Raw genomic sequence first — 21,630 nt, 5'->3', positions numbered from 1 at the left:
CTCCCAGCTTGGCCTCGGGCAGGACGACACCCGTTAATCCGTGAAAGACACATCTGCTGTTTCTCAAACTCGCTGTCTAAAAAGGAGAAAAAACACACTAAAAGGGAGGGAGGGAGGGAGGGAGGGGTGACTCCTCTGGAGGAAGGTATGTTCTGATGTAACAGTCTTCAAAGGTTCCTCTCCGAAGAGTTTGCAGCATTAAGTTTCCTAAGACTGACTCCCAGGAGATGAGTGTCTTGGTGTCACAGGTGCTGAGACGACGAACACAGAGAAGGCGGGAGAAACGAACCCCGGGGACAGGGGGTGGCCGAGGCTCCGGGCTCGGCGCCGGCTCCGCACTTACGGCTCAGCACCTCGGCGCGGCCGGCGCGGCCGCTGTTGGCGATACAGTAGAGCAATGTGCTGGTAGAACTGATCCGATCCCAAAAATAACATTAATAATAATAATTATAATAATTATAATAAAAAGTCAAGGTAAAATAGCAGCTGCATTTTATGTGTTTGTTGGTGGCGTGGGACTTCCGGAACAAAACACTTCTTTTCTTTCCTTTCCTCTTCAGATCCGTCGAGTCTGGAGAGCCTCTTGCGTCCTGGGCTTAGAGGCTCGACTCCTTCGGGGGCAAGTCCACGTTGGTGACGGAGGTCACCAGGGAGACCAGACAGTCCGAGGTAGTGCCATTGACCGACCGCCGGATCAGGGACACCCGCTCCTCCACGCAGCCCGCAGACAGGCGAGCCTCCGCGTCGTGGTCCCAGCACTCCTCGATGGTCACACACAGCTGGGCCAGGCCCTGCACCACGGGGGGGGAACAGCTCTGTCAGCGCCCCGCGGGAGGACACGCCTGGGGGACAGCCAGCTCGGTGACGCTGCCCAGGGTCAGGCAGAGCCCACGGGCATCCCAACCCCAGACGCTGCCCATCAGCAGGAGGCGCCATCCTGAGCCCACGGCCTCCCGCACCGGAAGGTCCCCGAACCTCAATGGAGGAAGCGGGGGAACCAGGACCCTCCTGGGGCAGACACACTGACGTTCAGACAAAATCTTACGGGAAGCACAAGTCATGCAAGGGCCCCAAAAGCGGTGGTCACAGTGGAGACCAGAGGGCACTGTCCCACCCCACGCCCCGCAGCCCCTGGGGCCGCTCCCCAGAGTTTGAGGCCGTGGTGGCAGGACACCCTATGCGGGACCCAACTGGGCGGAGCTGGGAAAGGCAGACTGTGGGCAGAATGCCCACATCGGGAGCTCTCTGGACCTTGGACTCCTCGCCAAGGACCGGGACTGGCTGCCCCAGCACCTCCGCCTGGGGAGACTGAGAAAGTCTGAGGCAGAGGCGGGCTCCGGCCCGGCCTCCCCCTTCCCCAGGGAGCAGCGTGGCAGCTGAACGTGGCCTCGGCAGCTTGACCCCGGATGGTGTGGGTGGTAGAGTGCTAGCCCCAGTGATCCCAAGCCTGTCCTTTTTCTGAATTAACCCTGGAGTGGTTAGGGGGATGGGGCTCAAAGGAGCTGAAGGCAAGTATCCGGCCAAGAGAGGAGATGGTTGACACAGCTGGAGTCTTTGTGCCCAGAGTGGAGGAGCCCAGATGCCACGCAGCTCAGCCCATGCCCAGAAAATGATGATGGCAGAAAACAGAGAATATTTAACCAGAGCAAACCCATACTCAATGCTTATACAATGCAGGTGTCCTGCCAAGAGATTTCTAATGATAACTCATTAAATCTATTACTACCCTGAGGAGACAGAGGCTCAGAGAAATAAAGCCATTGGCCCGAAGTCGCCCAGCCACTCATGGGCAAATCCAGGACTCAAACCCAGCTGGGCAGGCTCAGGGCCAGCAGGCTCCACGGCACAGCTGACCCACCCGGGGCAACCTGGGTTCTGCCCCAGCAAACCAGAGCCGCCTCCCTGCAGAGCACGGAACCTAACGCTCCCCTGGCGGGAGAGGAAAGGCGCTGAGTGGCCTCTGGCCTGGCGGAAGAGGGGGGCTGTCCTGCTGCCTGAGGCATCCTCTCTCTCTGCCCCGTGCCCCTCTGATCTCGGGTTCCTGCCACCCAGGCCCTCACCGGATGCTTCAGCCAGTGATCCTTAATGGCGGGCCGCATCTTCTTGTGCACAACCACCTCCTGCAGCTCCTCCAGCGAGGGGTGCTGGCCGATCTCTTCCTCAAAGGGCAGCATGTACTCGTCCACCGGTCCTGGGGGTGAGAACGAGCCAGGCGGGTCACCCCAGCCCCGCTGCTCCCCACCCACCCACCTACCCACCCACCCACAGGATGCTGGGCCCGGCGCACTCACCGTCGGCGGCCTTGCAGCGGGAGACGAGCTCCCACAGCACCAGCCCCATGGCATACATGTCGATGCGCAGAAAGGCGTCTCGCTGGAAGTTGATGGCCCCCTCGAGCACCTCGGGGGCCATGTACCGCCGCGTGCCCACCTACACAGGACGGGGAGGGTCAACAGTCACCAGCCACGCTCGATGCGCTCACAACCGGACAGGGAGCTACATCCCTTGTGCACGGGATGGGCCACGGCGGCAGAATTCAGAGCAGGCGCCGACAGTGACGGCCAGGCACGGAGCACCACATTCCCGAGAGGGTCACGAAAGGTCCCGGGGTAACCTGTTCCGCAGTGATCGCTTAACATGTCACACACCCGAGACGGCAGTAAGCTAACCTGGAACTGCCGCCTCGACCCCGTCAACACCACGCGGCCACACAGATGTGTGTTTCACTGAGATTAACACCAAAAACAAAAGGGGGAGGACAATACTTAAAAGTATTAACAGGGGGGATAAAAAGCACCTGATTTCTCTAGAACCAAAGTGTGTGTGTGTATAAATAAACAAACAGGGACTGTTTTAGAATGATTTAATTTTCTACTATTTGTTCTAGGTTGTTGGGTTGGGGTTTTTAGTATATTTATTTCTGTGTTATCTTGCTTAATAATTATAACTAAAAAGAAAAAGTGAGAGTAAAACTGAGGCGACAAGGACAAGCGGCCAAAACCCCCAACAGGAATCCTCGGCACGTCTCAGCTGCCGGGCCCGGCTCCCTCGGCCGCCGCCCAGGCCATGCTCTCCCTGGCGGTGCATGAGCCCTGTTCTCACGGGTCCGGGGGCGCTCTGGGCTCACACAGCCACCCTGGCTCCTGCGCCTTGCCAGCTGAGCACCACAAGGGCAATACCACCCCCTCTCACACCCCGAGTCCGTTACCTGCCCATGGGTGTCCCCGGGAGGTTTCCCCGGCTCAAACCGAACAGCCAGGCCGAAGTCAGCCAGCACGGCCGTGAGGTCGCTCTTCAGCAGGACATTCTTGCTTTTAAAGTCCCTGGGGAGACAAGTGGGCTGAGATGAAGATGAGCACCCGGTCCAGCCTACCTGTTCCTGGGCTCCCATCCTGGCTCTCAAGGCTCCGGATCTGGTGCCCTGCCCTACAGCCACCAGAGACCCCGGAGCAGGCCGCCCCCCTGGCTGGGAGCAGGGTCAGCACCAGGGCGGGGGTCCACGAAGCTGCAGGCGGGCGGTTTTAGGACATCCCCCCCCAACGCTGGCACGAGCATCCCTAACTGCACTTCCCCTGGAGCTGTCAGAACGACACTGCCCTCAGTGGCCGGGCCAACTCCATCCCAGTCCCGTGTCAGAGGTCAGGCCTGCATTCGCAGGGAGTTGAGGGCGGCACCCTGGCCTGGATTCGTGTTTCCTGAGAAGGGTCTACAGTGTCTAGGATGTGAGTGAGCACAGAAGCTGAGCTTGCCTGGAGCAGGGTGCTGGTGTGCACGCTCAGCCCACCTGGCACGAGCAGCAACTTCTGGTCCTCAGTCTCCCCAGTGCCTGTCTCAGCCTTGGTGTGAGGACTACACTGAGGGGTAGTGAGCACACATGCTCGGGGACGCCCCTGGCACACTAACTAGGCACTACTGTTAGGGTGAACCATATGGAAGAGTCGACATTCAACCGTTTTTGACCTACAAAAATGGCGATTTCATACAGTCAACCTTTTATGACATCACTGTTAGTACCATTAGGGGCCCTCGCATTCCCCTCCCTCATAGACACAGAACCGCACCAAACTAGATACGGCTAAGCTACTTGGCTTCTCTGTACTGCTGCTCCCTCCTCTGTGAGCCGGGGCGGAGAAAAGCCACCTCCCGGCAGCACAGAGGGTAAAACGGGCGGGTACTCCTAAGTGTTTGTAAGTCTCAGTCCCTGAGACTGTTTCGGGGGATCTGCAAGGACAAAACTATGCTCACAGCCATCTATTATTTGGCTTTCTTAAGCTCATTCTCTCAAGAGTAGTTTCCCAGAGACTACGTACATGTGATGTCATCACTCTGACAGCTGGTGGGATGTGGGTGCTTTAATACAGCAAACATCAATAGACATAAGCCACATACACAGAAGTGTTTTCACAGTACAGACTGGAACCAAAAACACAACTTCTGAGCCAACTCTCCATAGTGGAGTGGGCATTTCCTCATGTGGCCACTGGAGGGCACCGGGAAACCGGCTTGGAGGCCAGGCCAGGCCCGGAACAGGGGTGGCCGGCAGGCAGCAGCAGCAGCAGCAGCAGCGGCAGCAGGTGGGCCCTGGTCTTTGTGCCCAGTCACTTCTGACACACCACAGAGTGGCCAGGCGTGAAGGTGAGGACACACACAACGCCCCCTCCCACCCCAGGCCCTGTTCTCGCCCTCCAACCTTCTCTGCAGCCCCAGGCCGAGCCCAGGGGGGTCCACTGCTAACCCAGGTACCTGTGGGCAATAGACGGCTTGTGGCCCTCTCCACGGCACCAGGGCACGTCCTCGTGCAGGTACGACAGGCCTCTGGACATGGTCTCTGCCACGTGACACAGTTCGTTCCACGTGATGATGTTCCCCTTGAGGTAATCCGTGAGGGAGCCCTAGATGAGACACACAGAACGTGGGGACAGGTGCTGGGGACAGGGCAGGACCAGCCCAGCCTGGGAGGCCGTCTCAGGGGACTGACGGCTGGGGTCGCCTCCTGGGAGGCTGGAGTTGATGCAGAAGATATATGAGGCCAGTGGGGGGGGGGGGGGGCGTGGTCAGAGGTTTTAGTTATGAAGCCACTACTCTCAGTCGTAAGAATGTATCCCAGAGTTAGGGCTTCTTATTGTAGGCACTCGTGTGCGTACCTAGGGCAGGGTCCCTCCCTGTGGAAGGCCGGCAGGGGCGGGGCCGCGGTCGAGCTCACCCAGCCTGGGTGTCCACCTCCGCAGGCCGCGGGCGGCTCACCTTGTCGTGGAAGGCTGTGATGAGCCACAGCTCCACCTCCAGGTTGGAGCCGCGCTTCTCGGCCGCGATGAACTGCAGCAGGTTCTCATGCTTCATGCCGGGCGTGCTGAAGATCTCCCGCTCGCTCTGCCACGACTGCTTGTCCTGAGGCAGGGACACAGCTGAGCCCCCCTGCGGCCACCGCCCTCGCCCCGTTCCCCACGCCCCCAGCCTCAGCACCTGGAAGGGGGGCAGGCAGAGAGCCGCACCGAGCCGGGCCCGGGAGCAGAGGCCAGGCGTGATCCCTGAGGTCACGAAGGCTCAGCGCCGGATTCACAAGCGGGCGCACTGAGGTCCAGAGAGGGGAGCGGGTGGCCCCGTATCACCCCACACGGGAGACACGGCTGGGCCCGGCTTTGCTAAGGGTCTCAGGACGCTGCTTGGGGAGCCTGGCGTCCAGGAGCTCTAAGCAGAACCTGATGTCCAAACAAAGCCCTGAAAACCAGAGTGGCTCTGCAGAGCCCTACCCAGCCGCACGGTGAATGTCGCCGCGCCCAAGGGGGCCCGCGTCTCTCTCGCCCCACCGACAAGGGGCCTGCTCTGCCGCGGACAGGAGAGCTCAGGCCACAGCACAGCCGGACGGCCTGGAGCCCCTCCAACGCTCACCTGGAGTGGGAAGATCTTGACAGCCACGAAGTCGTTCATGAGCTGTGCCTTCCACACACAGCCAAAGCGCCCCCGAGCCTTGATCTCCAGCAGCTGCAGTGGCTTGAGGCCCACCAGAGGGGAGGGGGGTGGAGGTCCAGGGTCCTGGGGGAGATCAGGGCTTAAAGCGTCGGTCCCGGCCTCGCCACCTCGACCCTGCCCTGCCCCGAGCCCACGCCTCACCTCGTGGATGTCCACGTGGCCGTAGGGGGCTTTGCGGTGCCGGTACATCCAGAAGGCCAGCAGGACGATGAGGGAGAGGCCCCCGATGGGCAGCAGTGAGTAGGCCAGCACCGTGAGCAGGGTGGGGGCTGTCGGGGGTGGCTCGTACGTGACTGGGGGACACACGGAGCCCTGCGTCACACAGCCCGCCCACCCCCGCACCTCTAGGGCCAGAGAGGCCTGCGGCCACGCCCCACCCAACTCCGGAGCCAAGGGCTCCTCCCGGGCCAAGGAGCGGCCCGAGCCTGCTTCTCCCTCGGCCCTCACCTTCCGGGCCCCCCGCCTCGGGCAGGTGGGTGAAGCGCTCGTTGCAGAAGTTGCCTTCACAGCAGCAGAAGTACACCTGGGGGTTCTCCTCGGTGGCCACACACTCCTGCCTGGGGGCACAGTTTCCCACACACCCCTCAGCAGAGGCCCAGCCAAACCCCGCCCCACCGACAGAGAGCCTCACAGGGAACCCCAGGGGGACAGTGTACACCCACCTCCCAGCAAGTGGGACTGAAAGTCTGGGAGGGGCAACAGGGTGGACAGTCACTCAGAGCTCCTTGGGGCGGGGACCCTGTAGCACCCCGCGTGTCCCAGCTCTTCGGAGCCCCTGTCCTTCCCCCCCAACTCCCACCCGGCCCTAAATGCCAGGCGCGGTCTCAGACACCCTGAGACCCGTGCGGTCAGCGGGCAGGGTGCTGGCAGGCGGCTCCGGCGGAGCTGAGAGGGGGTGGCCGGGGAGGGGAGCTGCAGGGTACCTGTCGTAGCAGTTGAAATCGTCCAGCCAGCAGCCCTTCTTGACGAGCTCGATGGTGCCCGAGCTGTTGCGCCAGGAGGCGTAGCAGTGCAGCCGCTTGTCCTGCTCGCCCTCGCAGCGCTCCAGGCCGCTCTGGTTGGTGCGCTCCAGCTCCCAGTTGGCGTTGTAGTAGATGCACTCCCGCGTCTCGGCCTCGCTGCGCCCGGAACCTGCGTGGCACCCCGAGGGAGACCTGCTGAGCACTCCCCCCGCCTCGGCTCCCTGTCCTGGACCCAGGCCACCCTGAGGGAGGCTGGGGGTGGGTGCCAAGCCCCACGCCACCCACCCATTCGACACCGATTAGTTTAATGTGCCAGCCAGCCCCCGCCTCCACCATCCCATTCCCTCCTGCAACTGCCCCCTGGCCCAATCAAGAGGGAGGTGGCCACACACCTAACAACACAGCTCGGAGAAACAGACACGCAGACTGACGGCCAGATGCAACAAAGGGGGCTCCGCCGCCGTCTGAGGCTCCTGGGTGGGGGCTGCTCCCCTACAGCAGCAATGACTCGAGGGGCCCTCAAAGCCTCATGCACATCAGCAGCACTGCGTGTGCGGGCGGGGTTTGGGGGTTCAGCCCAGACCTATCCAACTGGAACTGGGGCAAACCCACGTTTTCAATCACCCCTGTCTCAGCTGACCCTGTTATAGACCTCAGCCCCGGCTGCTGCTGTCTCTGCCTCAAGCCACGCTCGCCACGGTCCCCCAGGGAGACACTGCTGGTGTATCCCCTACAGCCCCCTGCCCACCCGCTCCTGCGCCCCCTGCTCAAGTGCCATCCAGGCTGAAACTTTGATCCTCAATTGCTCCTTCAAACGCGGCCTGGAACTCACCAAATCCAACCTTCTCACCCATCCCCTCCAAACAACCCCAGTCCCAGCCCCCAGATCTGCCCCACTGCCCTACCCCCCACAGCCCTGTGACAGGAAGGAGGAGGAGAGGCCAAAGGAGGCTGGCTCCCAGGTCTAACCCCCAACCCGCCCCCCCAATGCCTAGGCTGAAATGCTCCCAGGCCTCTGGTTGGGAGCACCCTGCCATCGTCTCTTTAAGAGGTACCCTTAAACCTCAGCCCTTATAACCTCACTGCCTAACACCGGCACCAAGCTCCCTCCTAGCCTCTCCACCTCCCTACTGCCAGCTGGTGACCTGTCACCACCCCTGCTAGACTCCCCTACCGCCCCAGGAAGGCGGGAGGAGCGGTCCATGGCACCCCCTGCCTCATCATTACTCCGACTGAAAGGCTGGCTGGAACAGCAACAGAAGACCTCACCCTAACCCCGGGGGGTGGGGGGGCACCAACTCCCCGAATCCATGGGGCCTAGACTCAGACACAAGAAAGAAGAAGAGTGGGTTCCTGACCCCCAGGCAGCCGGGACCCAGCCTGGTCCACAGGGCCCACAAAGCGGTTCTGCAGGGTGCACACTGGTGCCCCCCCAGCCAGGCCCTGCATCCAGCCGGAGGGACCTGAGGTCCGAGGGGAGAACCTGAGGGAGCAGGGTGGGCGGAGGACCACAGGCTGAGGGAGCACACCAGGACCAGGACCCAGGTTGGCTCCCACGATGCACACAGACCCTTACCCACCAGTTACAGCATCTGGGGGCCGGGCTATGCAAAGCCCCCCCCCCCAGTCCAGAGGGCACGGGGCCTCCTCCCCCAGCCTGGGGGCCACTGCCCTCCCAGCAGCAATTCCGTAGGGGTCCCCAGGGACTGAGGCTCGTGAGGAGACAGGGACGCTGGGCACTGCCCACCTGCCCCTCACAGCAGCCACCACATGACCAGGCCTTGACCATGCTGGGCTCCTGGGCTGAGTTAGCGCAAGCGACCACCTCTGGCTGCAACATGCTCCCCACTCTCCCCTTTACATTTCAGCTCGTCCCTCTCCCTGGAGACCAGGTCAACGCTGCTGCCACAGGCCTTCATGCTTCCTCCAAAATCCAGCTCATCACCCGGGACTGCTGTTGTTAAAGGAGTATTTCAGACATTCAAAGAGATCAAAAGTGATGTCACCAAAGCTAATCCCCAGGAGGAAGTCACATCATGAAGGCTCGTAGAAGAAGTAGGATATTAGAATGTGCTCGACAACTGCTTTTTAAATGTCAGGCTTCCCCGGCGAGACTGCAAAGTTGATGTAGGCAGAAGCCTTGGCTGTCTTGAGTGCTAGGACCAGTTCTGGACACGAGGGATGGACGGATTGAAGGACCAAGGAACGGACAGAAAGACATAGTTAGTTCCTGGCTAGGGCAGGGTTTCCAAGGGAGGGGACGACAGAAGGGGTGGCCTGCTGCCCAAACTCTCGAGTCCTCTGAGGAGTTTCCATCTCCACTCTGACAACAAGTGACAAGCCCCCTGTGCAAGGCTAGGAGCCAGAACAAGGGAGGCCCACAGATACCGCGAGTGGCCCAGCCCCTCTCCCAGGCCCCGGATCTGGCGGGGACCCCCACTGGCCACTACCGTGGGCAGGACCCAAGCGCACAGGGCTGGGAACTCCAAATCTCAAGCCCCAGGGGAGGACACACAGATGTGGGATGCCACCAAACCCCCCTCTGACCAGACCCTCCTACACGTGGCCAAAAAATGCAACCATGAGCTGTGAGTCTTCGGTCAAATCCTGGCTCTGATGCTTCTGAGCAGTATGGCCCTGGGCAAGTTACCAAGCCACCCAGCTCCTGCTCGTGAAAAGGGAGTGCTAGTGGCACATACTTCAAGCTCGGCTCCAAGAGATGAGTTCGTGCACTTGCAGAGTGGTCAGGACAGTGCCCGGCACGGGCGTGTTAGCTGGCATATTAGAGCCATACCCGCCCCTGCTGCCCAGGAAAACCCCTCACAACATGAGCCCCCCAGGGCCCCCAGCCCACCAAGCGGGAAGTGTGCACACCCACGCCTGCAAGAGCTTGGCATTCAGAGCCCAAGGGGGACCTGATGGCAGACCCAGGCCCCGCCCACACCACGCCCAGGCTCTGCTGCCAGCTGGAGACCCAGGGGCCTCCCCCTGCCTCCCTCCACCCTGGCAAGCTCTGCTTCTGCACACACTCAGCTATTTATAGCCTCTGGCAACACTCCAACCACAAGGCCGCCTCTGCTTTTAATAGGCACAGCCCCCACTCGCGGAGCCAGGGCACCCATGCACAGGAGGCTCCCAACCTCCAGCTCACCCACCCATCCTGCAGGAGAGGAAGCTGTGCTCCCGGGACTGGGGCGCCTGTGGTGCCCCCTGATATTTGCCGGCCCAGACGGGAGGCACATGCTCCCCACGCACCCGGGCGAGGAAGGGGCTCACTGTATCCCTGAGCTACAGCCAACCCAACCGCTGGCCTCCAAAGGAACCAGGTATACAAGTGGCACTGTCCCCAACAGGTAGTCCCTATGTTCCCAGGGGCCTACACGCTCACCAAGCCCTAGTCCAGGCAGGCGGGGACACACCACTCCCGGACACACAGCACCTCCAAAAAACACAAGCAAACAAACCACCAGAACACACGCAGATCCCACTCTGAACAGCCTGCAGGGGAGCAAGACCTCAGCGGGCCAGCTCTGACAGGCGAGGAAAAGCGCTGGGAGGTCTGTGTCCCCAGTCCAGGAGGCCTTGGCTGCACCCGCTATGCGCAGGGGAGAAACGGGAGAAATCCTACCAGGATCCCGCTGTGAAGGACTCAAAGGGCACTGGGGACAGGGAAGAATGAAGGACAGATGGAGAAGGGAGCGGCGATCAAGACAGAGCCTTGGTGGGAAGGTTTGAGGCTGAAGTGGTCATGTGCCCCCTGGGGTTCTATGAGCTCCAGGCTTGGGGTGTGTCCAGCCAGCTGACGCCTCCCCGAGGAACTGTGGACCCCAGCCGTCCATGGGCCGCTGAACTCTACCCTTGGCTCCTAGAGGCCCCCCAGAGAGCAGGGTTCCAGCCCCACCCATGCAGGTGAGAAAGGATGGACCCAGCACCACATCCATCAGCCAAGGTGCACCCCCCCAGAAGCCACCATGCCTGAGAGGTGGCCAAAAAGGACTCAGGCGGCCCATGGTCTCCTCACTATCCAGCTCCAGGTCTGCCCAGACAGGACAGGCAGCCGACCCCCGACAGACAGCGGCCAGGCTGCCTTCCCAGGGGCTCCTGCCTTAGGCTCCCTGCCCTGCCCCGTCGGAAGGCAGCCCTGCAGTTTGCTGGTGCCCGGAGGAGCCACCCAGGGCCTGTGTTCATGACTCTACTACTTCAATCCACACAGTGGCATCACCACCATCTTCCCCACGACCCGAGTAAAGATGTGCATGTTACTCCACTGGGAGCTCATCCAGGTCTGCTTCAACCGCAAAGTGCCTGCTGACTATTTATTTAAAACTAGAGGCCCGGTGCACATTTGTGCACTGGGGGTTGGGGAGTCCCTCAGCCTGGCCTGCACCCTCTCACAGTCTGGGACCGCTCGGGGATGTTTACCTGCCGGCTTAGGCCCGATCCCTAGGGCCCTAAGCCAGCAGTCAGACATCCCTCTTGCAGTCTGGGACCCCTCGCTCCTTACCACCCGCCTGCAGCCGAGGCAGGAGTGGCTCCCACCACTGGGCTGCAAACACCAGCTGTGAGCTCGGCTTCTGGCTGAGCGGCGCTCCCCCTGTGGGAGCACACTGACCACCAGGGGGCAGCTCCTGCATTGAGCGTCTGCCCCCTGGTGGTCAGTGCATGTCATAGCAACCAGTCATCCGCCATTTGGTCAATTTGCATATTAGGGTTTTATTATATAGCAGGGGTCCTCAAACTTTTTAAACAGGGGGCCAGTTCACTGTCCCTAAGACTGTTGAAGGGCCGGACTATAGTTTAAAAAAAAAAACTATGAACAAATTCCTATGCACACTGCACATATCTTATTTTGAAGTAAAAAAACAAAACGGGAACAAAGACAATATTTGTATTTGCATGTGGCCCGCGGGCCGTAGTTTGAGGACCCCTGTTATATAGGATGACCAGCTAGTCATTATATGTGCAAAATTGTTTGTGGAAATAATCTGAAGCCTAGAATGATGTTATATTCCTTGAATGATGCTACATGTGCTTCTGGAAAGCAGCTAAGGGCACCTAAATTCTAAAACATCTTAATCTAACTTCAGAGTTTGTCTTCTTTTGGCTCCCCCTCACCCCTATGTCTTTGCAGTGTGAACCCAGAAGAAGGTATAGTGAGCACTATACCCACTCTCTGTTTGTAACTCTAATTCCTGTCTTCTTAGCCCCACAAGGCTATCAAATGCAATTCTCGGCCTCTCAGTTGCCCACAGGAAGGACTGAATACAGACTCAAACGCCAAGGACACCACCCCGGACCTCTCTTCCCACAGACCCTGGCCTGCGAGGTCTTGGCCAGCTTCTTAGCTCTGCAATGCTTTCAACCAGAGACGTCTCCTGAATCTGACCAGCTTTTCCAGATGCCTTCAGAAAGCTGTCTCTGACTGTCAGAGAGGAAGTCTCCATGTTTGCCTTTACCCAGCTTTAGACATATCTTCAGGATCGCATTATACCCAGAGAGAGAGATCTACGCACACGGACAGAGATCACCAGTACAGATAAGACTGCCCATGGAAAGTGTTAAGAACACAGACCTCAGGGCAGAGTCATGAAAAATGCAATTCCCATTCCAAACTGCAACTCAAGAAGAAAACAGAATTCACTTTCAACCAACTTTACTATTTCAGACTTTTATGTACACCCCTGCCCCCTCAAAACTCGTAGGTTAAATCCCAAACCTCCAATGTAACATACTGGGAGATAGGCCTTTAAGGAATCAACTAAGTCAAATGAGGTCACAAGGGTGGGGCTGTAATACAACAGAACTGGTGCCCTTATAAGCGGAAGGGGCACCAGGCGTGTATGTAGACAGAGAAAAGGCCATGTGAGAAGGCAAGACGGCCGCTACCTGCACGCCAAGGAGAAAGGCCTCATCGGAAACCAACCCTGCCAGCGCCTTGGTTTTGGGCGTCCAGCCTCCAGGACTGTGAGAAAATAAAGGTTCTGTTTCGGCCGTCCTAGCAGACTGACACACAGACAGCGCACACCACCTGGACAGCGTGGGAAAGCTGACTGCCTAGAAACAGTACCTCACATCCGGTGTCACCCACACCCACAAGCGGGGCCTGACCAGTGGGCTCACACCGGAATCGCAGTACAACTCGTGAAGCGGCAGACACCATGCTGAAGGAGGAGGCTGGGAAAGCAAGCGCTTTGAAGAGCAAGTCATCGCAAATCGTCTTCCCTACTTCTTCCGTCAAGCCGAGGCAGAAGGCTGTGCAAGGGAACAAGACAGACACTCTCCGCCAGGAAATGAAGGCTTGCCAGGGCCCCTTCTTTCATGAGCAACTTCTCACGAGACTAAACTGATTCTCCTACAGGCTTCTCCCACACCCCCTTCCACGGTGATCACCACCTGTGAACGCCGGATCTTCACCGGGGTCACCACTAATGCCCTATGACCCACAACTCCTCAGCAACCTTTAGCAAGCGGCTCCGTCTCTCTGGCGGGTGGAAGCAGCACGGAGCCCAGCGAGTGAGCACACACAGACACACACAAGCAGACCCAGATCCTGCTAGTCCACTGCCCCCCACCTCCCATCCCCTCGTTCCCCAGGCTCCGTCAGCACGGCCACCAGGAGACTCAGACACAGGGACCAGCCCCCCTGGCTCTCCGCAGACACTAGCCAGTGGAAGGGAACACGCCCTGTCCGGGCACCCTTCACAGAGTGGGTATTTCCTACCTCTGTGATCTAGTTTCTGCAGGGGAGGGTGCCCACAGGTCACTGACTGCAGAGGGTCACCGGCCACCTCACCCCACTGCCACCACCTGGGTAGCCTCAGGGGAAAGACACCACAGAGCCATTTCTCAGCACTTATGAAGATTTTAAATATGCATGTCCTACCACCCAGAAATTCTTCCTCTTGTCCTCTACCCTCGAGAAACAACCTGCATAAATTGTACACAATCAGAAAGTCCATCAGTGAGAGACAAGATAAAATGGAGTCTATACGGCCAAACTTTGAAATTTCATACAAAGTCTTAGAAAGAGCGAGGTAGGTCCGTATGTGTTAGAACGATTGCCAAAACGTATCTCTGAGTTTAAAAAGCCATGATGTGCAACAACACAGATGGAAGTCACAAACATGATACGCAAAAGATGAACACAAAACAGTGCATTCTGCACGATTCCACGCATACAAAGAACCAAACAGGTAAAACTAACTTATGCTGTTAGAATAGTAGTTACCCTTAGGGGTGAGGGATGGAGAGTGGAATGCAGGCAGCGGGCTTTGGGGGGGGGGGTGGTAAATTTCTGATTCTTGACCTGGATACTCACTACATGGATGTGTTCCGTTTGTGAAAAATGCACAAAGCTGTCGCCTATGACAATTACACGTATATATGTATTTTACAGTTCAAGTAGATGTTTTAAAAAGGCAATAGCATGTTACGTTAAAGAACAACCCTCTCTGTTTCTCTAAGTACATGTGCAGCTCTAGGTGCACAAGTGAGATGTCTAGAAGAATGTACAACCTGAGATGGCTCGCTTCTGGAGGGAGACTTAGCTGGGAGAACCTAGTTTTAGCTGTAACAACTAAATTCTTGCCATTAAATGTAAGTCTATTATTTGGAAAACAAAAATTAACAAAACTTACAATGGGAAGAGAAGTTATGGCCCAAGTGACCTCTACTCCTCGAAGTGACGCCCCAGGGTAGCTAACCAGGAGAGGTGTGGGCGAGAGGTCGGGGTGCACTTTTCACTGTAGGGAAGATAGGACTGCATTGCTCTGGCTTCCTTCTCCCCCCCCCCCCACCCCCAAGTGACGCTCCAGGACCCACTCTCAGGTGGAGGGTTCAGAGGAGGACCCACACCAGGTGTGAAATCAAAACAATTCATCTAACTTCCCTGCTGCTCTATTCTCTAAGCCGGGAGCAGATGGAGCCTGATGCCCTACATCTTCGGGGCACAGAGAAGCTGGGCCTCCTTATGAGACCTGGGCCACAGGGCTCCCCTCTAACTCACACCCCGAAGAAGCCAGCAGTTAGCAGTCTGCCTGGTTTGTGATGAGAACGTCAAAACTTGGTGAGAAGAAAATTCCCAAAAAGCACATAAAGTAAGGGTTTCTCCGCCCGGGCTACCAGTCCAGGGCTCTGAGAACTCCTGCGTGCTCTGAACCAGTGGGCGGGGGCAGAGGAAGAGGGCTGTCAATGACACTTGGACAGGTAAAGGCACTGCCCTCATACCTGAAAACAACCGCACCACCATACAAGCCAGAAGGAAAAATCACCCCAGCATCAACGCTCCGGAGTCAGCTTCCCAGTCAGCCTCCTGCTTTCATTGGTTCGGGTCTAGGAGGCAAACAGGGCCCCTCCCATTCCTGAGACGGACAGACAACAGCTGGTCTGATCACATCTCCTGCAATGCTCGGCCACAAAACCCGGGAAGCAGCCTCCTGCATCCCCCAGCCAAGGGCTTGGGTTTCCAACCAGCCTTCCTTTTCCTTCCCCAGAACTAATTTTAGCCTCCTTGGTTGTCAGAGTAGAACCGAAATAGTGGGCAGAGGAACGTATGCAAACAAGAGCAGGAGCTCACCTCACCAAACATCTCATCTCCGGCCCAGAAACTGGCCTGAGAGAAGACCCACTGTGCGGCAAGCCAGGCCCCTAGAGAAGGGCCCTTGGGAGGAGGGACACACACCAGCACCAGCTCCCAGCGATCACGTGCGCATGAATGAAAACACCGGGTCGGGTCGGGCTGCCTGCCCCTGAGAGAGTCTGGAAAAGGCACTTACAGGTGCAGAGCAAGGCTGCAAAAACCGGGGCAAAGCAAGTGGCTCAAGGTGAGAAGCATATTGATCTTGGTTCAGGGAGAGGCATGGATGACCCCCAACAGTACCAGCCTGAATCATCAGTTGATTTCAAGCACCCACCATTGTCTCAAACGAAGACATCACTGAGAAACTTAAAAAGCAAAGACTCAGAAGGCAGGAGCATCTCCTCTCTCCCACCCCCACCCCCACCCCCCACCCCGGAAGTGGCACCACCAGGAGCACCACACAGGCTGGGATGCCCCGTGAGCCTGGTAGACAAAGACAAACCAAAAAGGAGGCCCTATACGGGGGGGGGGGGGGGGGGGGGGGGGGGGGAGACGCGCGCGCGGGGCAGAGGGGTGTCTATTCTGGAACAAAGAATTGGTGATGAGAGTGAGAGGGAAGAAATAGAAGATAAAAAATTCTGAGAAGGCAACCAGGTTCCTTTGGAAACACCGCAAAAGAGATGGAACTAGGAAGTCCACCCCTTCCCACCCCAGGGATGCGGAGCACCTGGCAACTGACGCTGCTTCCTCCACCCACGGATCCCAGTCCCAGTCCCTGAGCAGCTCCCAGCGCAGCGACCTGTGTCTCGCTGAGATCACAGCAGAGCCCCCAGAAAGCCCTTCCGAGCAGAGCCAGGAGCAGAGCGGGAGGAGTGGAAAGCACACAGGGGCTGCCAAGCCCAACCAGCAGGCGCCCCCAACCCCTAGGGTCAGGGCCTCCAGTGTTGGCACCTGTCAAGGCAGCTCTATCCACACCTCCCAGGTCCAGAGGAGGAAGCCTGGCCCTGCCCTCCAACTCCCTGAGGCCAGGGTAGAGACCTGTACCCATACCTTTAGGGAGAGGCTGACCCCCGGCCCTGGCGTCCCCAGGCTCGGAGCTCCAGGCCCACAGCCGCTGCGGCTCATCGGGGCGCCAGGCAGCTGGCCCACTCGGGGGAAAGGGCATGCCAGCGGCAGGCTACAGCCCCCGGCGCTCCTCTGGGCCCACGCGCACCGCCTCTGCTCCTGCGGCTCCCAGGCCCCAGCGACAGGCCCTGCCTGACATTCTGTGCGTGTGGGAGGGAGAGGCAAGAGTGCAAACCTCAAGGCGACCGTCAGAGGCGGGTGGGCCGGTGCGGGCGGGCAGGCTGCCCGGCCACCCACAACCACCGCCTCCCTGAAACCTGAACCACTTGTGGGAAAACTCAAGGACGCCAGGATTCTCTTTGGTGGCCAGCGGGACTCCAGAACCACATCTCCAACCAAACTCTCCCCCGCTGAGCAGGTTTAGCAAGGAGGCACGAATCTCCTAGCCTGAATCGGATGGGGTAAAGCTGGGGGAGGCATCAGCCATGAACCCCATCTCCCAAAACTGTCTCTTTAAAAGCATGAGGACATTCTAGATCAGCGGTTCTCAGCCTGAGGTGGCTTTGCACCCCCTCCGCCCAGGCTTTTGGCCATGCCTGCAGACGGTTTCAGTTGCCACGATTAGAAGTGCTACTAGCAGTTACTGGTAGAGGCCAGGGTGCTGCTAAACATCCTACAATGCACAAGTGAGCACCCCTTCCCCATACACACCAAAGAGTCATCAGCTTCAAATGTCAACAGTGTCAAGGCTGAGAAGCCCTGTTCTAGAATGAGGCCCACCCAGCCAGGACCCTGCCTGAGGGCTGTCTATCCAGTGCCATTGGCGTAGGTATTCCCCAGACCGACAGGTCCCAGGCTATGGTAACAGGCCAGAAACTGCAAGTGGATCCTAACTCCCATCTGAGGTCCCATGGTTCCCACTTGCACTACCCTGAGCTCCCAGGCAGGGAGCTAAATGTATTGGCACTCAGGGGAGGACTTCCCGGAAGAGGAGGAGGAGGAGGAGGGGGGGGGGGGGAGGAAGGGGGAGGCCGGGGCTGGAATCTGATCATTGGGCAGAGTCTGAACAAAAAGCAGAGATCCAGTGGCCAGAACAGGGTAAGTCGAAGCAGCAAGGTGGGGACGTGCCCAGTATCCCCCAAGGACAACACGTTGCCCCTCAGGACTGGTACAGTGGGTATGTGCAGGGCAGCCAGGACTTCACAGAGTTCAACCCAGGGAGCCCAAGTTTCCCGGCATCGGTGCAAAACAGCGAGTTGCATGTATGTTTCGGTGCATGTGTACGCACCTACATACACATTTGTATTTTCCTGGGGAAAGGGTCTACACCTCCTCCATCAGATTCCCAGAGGAGCGCATGATACAAAGGACCACGGTGTAGCACGGGCCCTCTTCATGGGAGTCCCTGAAAAGGAATTCCTTAGGTGAGATGCCAGGGGCAGTCCAGTGCTAACTGGGGATCTCCATGCCCAGAAAGACCCCAAAGGTATTACACCAGAGACCAGGGAGTTCCAGGTCTTGTTTGCACGCAGATGTAGGGCCTGGGCACTCTAATAGCTGAGAAGGGTGCCCCCTCCTCCCAGAGGACACCCTTCCCTGTGGAGGGCGCTCAAGGCCTGTGGCTCTGTGGTCTGTGCTCTTGACAGCTACCAATACAATACCCTGGGCCCGAGCATCACTTCACACACACACACACACACACACACACACACACACACACACTTCTCTCCCCAGGAAACGGACATGTTTGGGTCAGAGAGTGGCCGACCTGAGGGCAGACTAGGGCAGTCGAGGCCTGCACTTCCTGACAGCACAGACAGGAGTCAGATTCCCTTCCCAGCCAGCGGCTCCTGACATTCCACTCAGAACACTCTCCACCTGGTCCCACGGGCCCTGGTCTGGCCCACGTACAGTACGGACAGAGACAGATGCCGGGAGTTCCTGTGGCGTTCCCCTGGGCTTGGGGCAGCTCTCCCCACAGTCCTCAAAGGTCAGGACAGTGGCCACCAGAGGGCGGACAGGACAGGTAGGTGTGACCCCCACCTTCCTCCCAGGGCAGGAACACAGGTGGTTGTTTTTCCGTCTAACTCCAGCTGCCCCACCTTGCAGGGCGCTGCCCACGCCAGGTGGGAGACCCAGAGGGAAGAGGAGGGAAATACAGTGTTGGGTGGGGGAGGGCAGGACCCACCCTGCCCTGCCTCACCTGTGAGGAGGGTGAGGACCGGTGAGACCACCCTGAGACAATTTAGGAGACAGATCCCAGGGATGTCCAGGAAGGTTCTAGAGCCAGACAGGTGAGCTGTGCGTGCCTATTGCGTCGGCTGGCTGCCACCCTCCCCTCTACAGGCCAAAACCTTCTTTTTCTTGGGAAAAAGCATCTCAGAGCAGCACTTAAAAGGGATCAGGGGCAGAGAGGAGGACAAGTTTAACAACAACACTTTGCTTCTACCACACAGGAAACTGCTCCAAAAGAGCCATGAGACTCCCTTCAAGAGGGCCCTGGCCCTCACCAGTTTGGCTCAGTGGATAGAGTGTTGGCCTGCGGACTGAAAGGTCCCAGGTTCGATTCCGGTCAAGGGCATATACCTTGGTTGCGGGCACATCCCCACTGGGAGGTGTGCAGGAGGCAGCTGATCGATGTTTCTCTCTCATCAATGTTTCTAACTCTCTATCCCTCTCCCTTCCTCTCTGTAAAAAAAATCAATAAAATATATTTTTTTAAAAAAGAGTGCCCGGGTACCAATGAGGTCTCTATCCTCTGGTCTACACCCAGGCTACGAAGCACCGAGCTCCGCAAAGAGAACTTGCTTGCTTTGAAGTAGACAGCTATGTCAAGCAACATCGCCAAGAGACTGACAGAGGGAGGGCGGGCGGGATGGGGATCCCGTATCCCCACCCCCGCAGCCCCGCGGGGTTCCCAGCCCCGCCCCTGCACAACCGGCCCCGCCCTCCGCGGGTTTCCCAGACTCCGCGCTGCGGCCACCTCGGCGGCGAGGGGCCCGCGCTGCATGCGTAATGGGGGCTGGGAACAAAGGCGCGCGGGGCCCGGCGCCCCGACAGCGGCCCATCAGCCGCCGGACGGCCCGAGCTTCCCCCTGGAGCTTCAGTGCACGGCTCCTCCAGCTTTCCGGAGCGACCCTGAGCAAACCCGAGCGCGGGGCCGGTCCCTGCGCGCACACCCCGCTCGGGCGGGCCCCAGCAGCGCTAAAGGAGGGAACCCGGTGCTCGGGCCGTAAGGGACAAATCGCTTCCCCAACAGAACCTGCACACTCTCAACCACGCGCGCGCAAGTCAAACTAGCCGCGCGGGCCATCCACCCCCGCCACGTGCTTCCTCGAGGCCAGAAGGAACGGAGACCTGTTGGTTTTCCTTCGCGCCCCACCTCCCCTCCCCTCCCCGGCGCCCACAACAGAGCGGTCCCGCGGGGGTGGCTGCACCTCGCGCAGGTGGGAGCCGGTGCCAGAGGCCCGCCAGGCGCGGAACCCGAGACTCTGGTGGGATGGGGTGCAGAGGACTCCGAGCTGCGCACAGCAACCCCTTCGCTACGCCTGGTGGCTGCGAGGGTCGCGTAGCCCTTCCCACAGCCGCTGCTGCACCCACAACCCCGCCACCCCCGGATCAGATCTGCCCGCCCCGCTTGGCGCCCTTCCCACACTCTGGTTTTCCTCTCCCGGAGTTCCCTGCGCCCGCGTCGCCCGAACCCCGACCCTGGGACTCCGGGACCCGGCCCCCACCGTGGGGTCGCCTGCGCGAACCGCCGCACAGATAACACGGTCCCCCCAACATCAGCTAGCGGGGCGCGCGCCCCGAGTCTCCGCCCGGGGAGGTGCGAGCTGGTGCAGGTGGCGCGGAGGAGGCCGCGGCCCGCCCTTTGTGGGTAAACACCGCGCGCCGGCCCCGCGCGCCCTCCCCGCGCCCCCCACGCCGCGCCCGCTCTTACCCGCGCACAGCGATCCCCAGAGGAGGGCGAGGGCCGCCCAGGGCGCCGTCATGTTCCGCGGCGCCGCCCCGCGGACACCCGGAGCCCACGGGCAGGGCCGCGCGGCGCTCCCAGGGCGCACGGGGCCCGGCGGCGGCCGCGCTCTCCTTCCCGCTCCCTCCTGTGGGCTCGTTCCCCGCGCGCTTCCTACGCCTTCGTCCCGGGCAGCGTGAGGGCTCCGAGAGCCGGGCGGCGGGGCCGGGCTCAGGGCCGCTGCGGGCGGCACAGGCTGCGGCCCGGACTCCGGGGCGACGCGGGGGCCGGGGGACGGCGGCGGGGCGCGGGCCGGGGGGCGCGGGGCTCGGGCATGGCGTGGCGGGGCTGGGCCCGGGCCCCGGGCGCAGGGGCCGAGTCCGGAGGGGCCATGGACGGGGGGAGGGGCGGGGGGAGGGGAGCTGAACCGCGTCCAAAATGGCTCCTGAGCCGCGGCCGCGGAGACCAGCCAGCGGGGAAACCCGGATGTTGGATACAAAGAGGCGGCGAGCTGGGCGGGGAGGGGGAGGGGAGGCGGGTCCTCCGGCCGCGTGGTCCGCGCCCCCCTTGGGGGCGGGGCCCAGAGAAACAACAACAAAGAGGCCCCGCCCCCAGCCCGCGGCTCCCGGGGGAGGCGCGGGAACCCCCGGACCTGAGCGCCGGGCGGGGCGCGCGTGCAGGGGTGACGCGGTGGGACCCTGGACCGCTTGACCCCGGAGCCACGGGACCTCGTGGCCGCCGCACGTGGAATTCTTGCTCCGCGCGCTGGAGCCCAGGCTCCCGAGCGCCCGCTGCCCGGGGACCCGGAATGGGGGGGGGAAGCCTCGAACTCTGGCCTGGCTTCCCCTCCGGGCCTGGTTACCCCCCTGAATTAGGAGAGGCACAGTGAACCATTGGAGAGTCGTGCGAACTAATCAGCAGAATAAGGCTGTCTTCTTTGAAATGAGTGGGCACCCACGTCTGCACCCCAGGTCCCCCCGCCACCACCATCACCCCCCCCCACGCGCGCGCACACACACACACACACACACACACACACACACAAAGGCACAGCTGGGGGATCCTGGAGTTGGACCCCCCAAAGTGAGGGAGTGCGTGGAGCC

At 60.0% G+C, this 21,630-nt stretch overlaps 1 protein-coding gene across 4 annotated transcripts; it reads right to left on the bottom strand.

Moving 5' to 3' along the window:
- Window positions 1-20,939, bottom strand: ACVR2B (activin A receptor type 2B). Of its 4 annotated transcripts, none has more exons than XM_059664420.1 (11): window positions 16,561-16,943; window positions 6,894-7,101; window positions 6,418-6,527; window positions 6,112-6,239; window positions 5,890-6,033; window positions 5,245-5,388; window positions 4,744-4,892; window positions 3,209-3,323; window positions 2,292-2,430; window positions 2,061-2,191; window positions 1-791 (listed from the first exon to the last, which is right to left on the bottom strand). In XM_059664420.1, exons 1-11 carry the CDS (start codon window positions 16,673-16,675, stop codon window positions 597-599), a joined length of 1,578 nt encoding a protein of 525 aa, XP_059520403.1. In that variant the 5' UTR covers window positions 16,676-16,943; the 3' UTR covers window positions 1-596. The 4 variants fall into 4 exon arrangements, with proteins under 4 accessions (XP_059520403.1, XP_059520402.1, XP_059520400.1 ...); XM_059664419.1 differs by having other exon boundaries at window positions 6,112-6,263; window positions 16,561-16,941; XM_059664421.1 differs by lacking the exon at window positions 16,561-16,943 and adding an exon at window positions 20,516-20,937 and having other exon boundaries at window positions 3-791; window positions 6,112-6,263.
- Between the last annotated feature and the right edge of the window lie 691 nt (window positions 20,940-21,630).

The sequence above is a fragment of the Myotis daubentonii genome, chromosome 14 (genome assembly GCF_963259705.1).
Source record: "Myotis daubentonii chromosome 14, mMyoDau2.1, whole genome shotgun sequence".
Classification (NCBI taxonomy): Eukaryota; Metazoa; Chordata; class Mammalia; order Chiroptera; family Vespertilionidae; genus Myotis; species Myotis daubentonii.
The sequence above is the reverse complement of the archived record's forward strand: the minus strand, read 5'-3'. Positions and strand labels throughout refer to the sequence as shown.